Genomic DNA, 7,100 nt, shown 5'->3' on the forward strand with positions numbered 1-7,100 from the left:
AGCACTTTTTCTGTCCGCCCTCGGATCTTAAGGGGAGCGCTGACTGCATAAGGCCCCATTGTGAATGAAGGGATTTGCTTCAAATTTTTACCGCTTATTCTTCAACTAATAATGAAAATTGTCATCGCGGGAAATTTAGAAAATCGAATTTTGCATTTGATAAAAAGGTTTTAAAACTTTTTAAAAATAATATGCAAAAAAAGTTTCACTCAAAAATTATAAAATTTCCCACTTACAAAATCAAGATATATAGTTATACTACACTCTGTAAAAGTTTCATCGAATTTGGTTGTCTCCTTGGAGTTATAAGCTTTTATTTTTGAAAAAACTAAGTTTTGAGAAAATGGCAAAAAAAAAAAAAATTATTTTGCAATAACTATGAAACTATGACAGTTAGAAGGCTGATTTTTGCACAAAAACTATTTTGTCATATAAGAAATATGCCCTGAAATTTACAATATAATCAAATGAAGAGAAATGTGCTCTCTCTTGATTTATATGCTACCTAAAATTTGCATATATATATATATATATATATATATATATATATATATATATATATATATATATATATATATATATATATATATATATATAAACTATATAATACATATATATATATATATATATATATATATATATATATATATATATATATATATATATATATATATATATATATATGTATATATATATATATATATATATATATATATATATATATATATATATATATATATATATATATATATATATATATATATATATACACATACACATATATATATGTTATATATATATATATATATATATATATATATATATATATATATATATATATATATATATATATATATATATAAAATGAAGATAAAAGGCCCATAAAACATTGTTTGAACATTGCAACCATATATTTTGAGCACTCCCTTCTGTGACCATGTTCTCTGGTAAAATATGGACACATGATGTGTTACAAGAGTAGCCCATATATACAATGCATATGTAGGTGTGGCAGTGCAGGTATATACATACTATTGTAATACATCATCTCCCCATAATTTACTAGTGAACAGGGGCACAGAAGGAAGTGCTCGAAATATATGGCTGCAACGTCCAAACAGTGTTTTATGGGCCTTTTTTATCTTCATATTTTACTGTTGTATTACAGTGAAAGATATTCATATATATACAGTATATATATTATACATAAATATATTTTATATATATGATATATATACTGTATATACATATATATATTATATTTACTAGTGCAAAGTTTTTATCAGTGCAAAGTTTTTTCATAACATAAAAATTCATTAATATATGCTATCAATATAATGTTTTCTCCATAACCTATAAAAAATAGTATGTGCTACCTATAAAAAATATTAGGCTATATGCTATCAGTGCGAAATTTTTTCATAATATAAATTACAAAAATAAATGCCCTAATGAGGTTAGGCCAGGACATGGTATTCTTGGAAAGGTTTGGTCCCAACGTTTTACATTCACCCCAAAATTTTCTTCATAACGTATAAAAATATATTCTATCAATATAAATTTTCTACATAGCCTATATACGTTACCGCCGTACATGTTTTCCGTTCAGATAGTGGAGAGGCAAATAAACAAACAACTGCGAGGCTAAAGTAAACAAACGCTGAACAACCACGCCTACACAAGTCACGAGTCAGACGACAACTCACTGCAGTAAAATCAAGCTTTGCGGTCTTATACAATTATTATAATATTATGGAAAATAGTAATCACTAATTAGAATATCACTAATACAGGAAAATGAATCCCTTACTTAGATATGGGCGTTCTGGTGTTGTTGGTATTCCAGGGAGGCTTGACAATTCCAGTTTGCTCCGTCCCTCTCTTGTAACAAACTTACGAGACGCAACCGTTCAAATTTCTCCCTCATAAGGGCGGCGCTTCTTTTGTTTATGGCAATGGAATTGCGTGAATGCACTACACGGTAAGTAAATCCAAAAAGGAAATGCATCACAAAGCACTAACTTAGGACACCGACCGGACCAGAACCACAGTTACCACACACTAATCGGGGGTCGGTTTATTGGTAACTCGACTCTCTGTTTGGAACTGTTACGTACTTATATAATTTCATATTTCCGACGAGACGCAGTAAAAATATGTCAAGAAATATAAAATATTATATGTATACTAGCTGGCATGGTACATCTGTGATATGACTATGACGATTTTAAAATATCGAGATACATAGATATATATTTACGTTATTATTTTGATATTTTTTCCTAGAGAACGAACAAGCTCTTATCGTAGAAAATGGGTAGTTTTAGTAGGTAACTGGAGTAAATTTCTCGCTTTCTACAGTCCTATCCAGAATTGGCAAATCATACAGACATTGTACGACAATTTGTCTCCCAATGTCGCTCATACAGATAAATATTTACTCTGATATTAATTTTTTTTAGAGAGAGCCAGTTTTCATCATAGATAATGTGTATTTTAGTAGGAAAGTAAAGTATATTTCTCACTTCCACCTATAAAGTCATACAGAATGTTTGCGATAACTTTTCGCTCAGTGCCGCTCAAATGCCAGTAAATGCAGTGAACAAAAACGTAAAAAAAAGCCCACTTAAAAATTTTTTTAGCAATAACACTTCAGGACATGTTTATTTAGATATATACAAGTCCAAAACTGTAAAAAACTAAAAGTAGATAATTCCTCGAAATTCGGCGATCAGCGCGCCCCTTAAAAACTACTGAGGCTAGAGGGCTGCAAACTGGTATTTTGATCATCCACCCTCCAATCATCAAACATACCAAATTTCAGCCCTCTAGCCTCAGTGATTTCTATTTTATTTAAGGTTCAAGTTAGCCATAATCGTGCTTCTGGCAACGATATAGGATACGCCACCACCGGGCCGTAGTTAAAGTTTCATGGGCCACGGCTCATACAGCATTATACCGAGACCACCGAAAGATAGATCTTTTTTTCCGTAGCTGTAGCGGCTGTGCAGAAAATTCGATTGCGCCGAAGAAACTCCGGCGCATTTTTGACTTGTTTTCTTTCGTTTCAGATGTCACAGAAAGCAGGAGTAACCAGTGGACAGTTGTAGTCATGATGATAGCCCTGGTTACCCTAGTCACAGGAAATATAGTTCTATACAGAAGACTCTTCTACCTGGAGGAAATCGCGGCTCTTGTTAATCCTACAGTACATATACCCTCTCCGAGGTAAGCAGTACCGATCCTGTAAACTCCCTGTTTAGCTATCAAACTTTCGTGAGAATCATTTGAAGAAAAGATTTTCATTCCTTTTGTATATTATACCCAACTTGCTGCCTTACGTGAATGCAGAGAAACGGCAAAAAATTAAAATTCCCCGACCAGGATCTGCACACGATGTCGCCTTTCTCACTATTAAATATCTCCCTATTTTTTTTTCCTTCGGTCCTAAGGAAAGGTCGTTAGGCTACCTATTAATCTTAGCACTTAAAAAAGTAAAGGTTATAATCCAAAACACCGTAGAGATAGTGGGAGCTTAATTCACGGCCAGTCTTGCTGAGATTTACCATGTATGATTCAAGTATGCCATTTGTCTTGTAGTGAAGTATAAAGGCACCGATAACTCAGTATATTCTGTTTCGCGCTGTTTTTTTTATATATATATAATATATATATATATATATATATATATATATATATATATATATATATATATATATATATATATATATATATATATATATATATATATATATATATATATATATATATATATATATATATATATATATATAGCACAAGTGCCCGTAATCTGAGTCGAGAGTGTAACTTTGTTCTTTGTTTAATATAAAGCAACTATCATGCAAGTACACTGTATATTTGTGAGGCGTGAGTGTATATGGGTGTAAATTTCTATTTAAATGACTTTGCGGACCTATAAAAAAACATTTTTCAGACATAATACAAAACGTATGTTAGTACAGGAAATCTATAAAAAACACGTTTATGTGAAATTATACTATAGGGCCCCTAGGCGCTTTATACTCGTATGCTCCGAGAGTTTTCAAACCGAATACAGGGGAATGCCGCCCCAGTACTCATCCACGGTAGCAATGACGAAAGAAGCATCCTTCATTTAGAAAATGTAGCGAGTTCAAGTATCACTCCTTTTTAATGTTACTTACGCCTTTCCTTTTTGTGGTTCAGGTACCTGAGTTTAGAGAGGTCCTGGGAAGACGTGGCGAGAATATTGCACAAGCAGCAGAAGCTACATGATTCGCAACTGGAAGTGTGGAAGGCTAAGGTTGGGAGGGCGTCGCGTAGCCTCAAAGACGTAAGTAAATTAAAGACAAGGAAATATATATATATAAAAGACAAAATCTGCTAAGTAAAGGACGACAGTCGAAAGGCCTCTCAGCACTCCAGTGTTTCTCTTTCCTTCGTGGATTTTGTCTTTATTCATACTGTATATTCATCACGTTCCATATTTTCGTGATTCAGTTGTACATATGTATAAACACACACACACATATACAGTTGTATGTGCCTGACATACGGTAACAAATGATAAATAATATAATAACGTTCTCTCTTGCCTTTCTTAAGGTATATGTCTGTTACATGGCGTCACAGGGATGATTTTTTTTTTGGGGGGGAAATGTTATTTTGATCACAGTAGAGTTGAAACTCGCGTTTTCCCTGCATTCTCGTAGGTTCAAGACACTCTGCAATGGATGATTGAAAAGATTAGACTGCAAGAGGAGATCTCTCAGTCGGCCGTCGAACAAACGAGCGAAGAATTAAAGCAAAAGTGGCTGAAAGACAGCAGTTGGAAAGAAGAGCAACTCCAGATCATTGCCCAGAAATACAACTCGGGAGAAATGGAAGAAGAGCAACTGAAGCAGAGGGCTCATCAAGAGCACTGTCCGTCAGGAGCCAATTCGAGTGAGGATTGCGAAGATGGTGTGAGATAAAGAATGAGGAATTCCATGGCAATTTTATGAGGAGTTTATACTGTGTATTTTATCTCGTTTAGATGTGACATAAGTGTAAAAATGAATATATGATTGCCAAGCTATTGATCACTTTATATCCCCCGAAAAAAAGAACGTTTAAAAAAGTGATCTAGGGCTAAACGGAATCCTTATTTCTACATCCATAAGACTTCTACCTTAATTCAGATGGGAACCTAAACCTCTTCAAAATGGAACTAATAGTATGAGATGAGATACTCTTAAATATACTTCACGTAATGGTTCTCAGAAACTACTTTTCTGAGGTACAATCAAATTTAGTGTTAAGAACTAAGTAAACTGATGTAAAACTCGCCGTCTCTCTCTTATGAACAAATCTTTTAACACGTAAGAGTAGATTTGAAGGTTTATCTCGTTATTCCAACAGAACAGGTAATGAAACAATACGTAAACAAGAAAATGTATTATTACACTATTACTTCTGTGGTTGCAGTCATTAAACTATCTGTGCATGTGTTTGGTTAAACAAGCATACACACACACACACACACACACACACACACACACACATATATATATATATATATAAGTCCAGATGATATCTCACCATGCTCCTACTCAATAAATCACCATGTAATCTCCTTGAGAAATAGTAAATTATATATGTACCAGTTTTTTCATAAATATATATATGTACATACGTACACACACACACATATGTAAAATGAAAGAGATGGTACATATACAATTTACTATAGTATAATGATTGTGAACAATCAAAGCATGACATTACACGGTGAGTCACTTAATAAAGCCTTCAACCTCGTCCTTTCAGAATTATCTTCTGGCAAACTGCCATTGCATTAACTGAGCAAATGGTGCAACACGATCTCTTCATTTGTCTTCAGTGCCCTAGACCAACAACTGCGTCACTTGCAAAATTAGAATGTAGATGAATCAATAAATATTTTTGGATCATCGGACAAGTGAATGATGAAACGTAATGAAACAATAATGCATAGTTGGCTCCCATAATTATATATGGGCGCAACACGATCTACTTCATTTGTCTTCAGTGCCATCTGGTTTTTCTTGCAAAATTAGAATGTAGATGAAAATGAGCTTTATATCATCGGACAAGTGAATGATGAAACGTAATGAAACACACATAATTAGTGTTCCATGTGCACATGGGCGCAACACGATCTACTTCATTTGTCTTCAGTGCCATCTGGTAGAACAATGAATGTAATGAAGCTTTATTTTTGGATCATCGGACAAGTGAATGATGAAATAATGAAACAATAGTGCAGCCAACTGGTTGGCTCCCATAATTTAGTGTTCCATTATCGATCTACTTCATTTGTCTTCAGTGATCTGGTTTCCTGCCAACAAACTTCAAAATTAAAATGTAGATGAATACATGACTTTATTTTTTTCATCGGACAAGTGAATGATGAAACGTAATGAAACAAAGTGCAGCCAACTGGTTGGCCTAGTGATGGGCGCAACACGATCTACTTCATTTGTCTTTGCCATCTGGTTTCTTGGGCCAACAACTGCGTCACTTGCAAAATTAAAATGTAGATGAATACATGAGCTTTATTTTTGGATCATCGGACCGTAATTTCATAATTAGTGTTCCATTTGGGCGCAAACGATCTACTTCATTTGTCTTCAGTGCCATCTGGTTTCCTGGGCCAACAACTGCGTCACTTGCAAAATTAAAATGTAGATGAATACATGAGCTTTATTTTTTGGATCATCGGACAAGTGAATGATGAAACGTAATGAAACAATAGTGCAGCCAACTGGTTGGCTCCCATAATTAGTGTTCCATGTGCTTATGGGCGCAACACGATCTACTTCATTTGTCTTCAGTGCCATCTGGTTTCCTAGACCAACAACTGCGTCACTTGCAAAATTAAAATGTAGATGAATACATGAGCTTTATTTTTTGGATCATCGGACAAGTGAATGATGAAACGTAATGAAACAATAGTGCAGCCAACTGGTTGGCTCCCATAATTAGTGTTCCATTAGTGATTCTTCATTTGTCTTTATCGCCATCTGGTTAAAAATGCAAATTTAAATGTAGATATTGGCTTTATTTTTGATTCGGACAAG

General features: G+C 33.8%; 1 protein-coding gene across 1 annotated transcript in view; it reads left to right on the forward strand.

Moving 5' to 3' along the window:
* Positions 1–5,077, forward strand: part of LOC136839646 (protein Aster-B-like) — a 60,710-nt gene extending 55,633 nt beyond the window's left edge. Inside the window, exons 7-9 of the mRNA XM_067105959.1 lie at positions 3,072–3,228; positions 4,207–4,333; positions 4,713–5,077. Coding sequence (XP_066962060.1) covers positions 3,072–3,228; positions 4,207–4,333; positions 4,713–4,973 — 545 coding nt within the window. The 3' untranslated portion in view covers positions 4,974–5,077. The remainder of the gene's footprint in view (positions 1–3,071; positions 3,229–4,206; positions 4,334–4,712) is intronic.
* Positions 5,078–7,100: the final 2,023 nt, after the last annotated feature.

Source organism: Macrobrachium rosenbergii, chromosome 6 (assembly GCF_040412425.1).
Source record: "Macrobrachium rosenbergii isolate ZJJX-2024 chromosome 6, ASM4041242v1, whole genome shotgun sequence".
Classification (NCBI taxonomy): Eukaryota; Metazoa; Arthropoda; class Malacostraca; order Decapoda; family Palaemonidae; genus Macrobrachium; species Macrobrachium rosenbergii.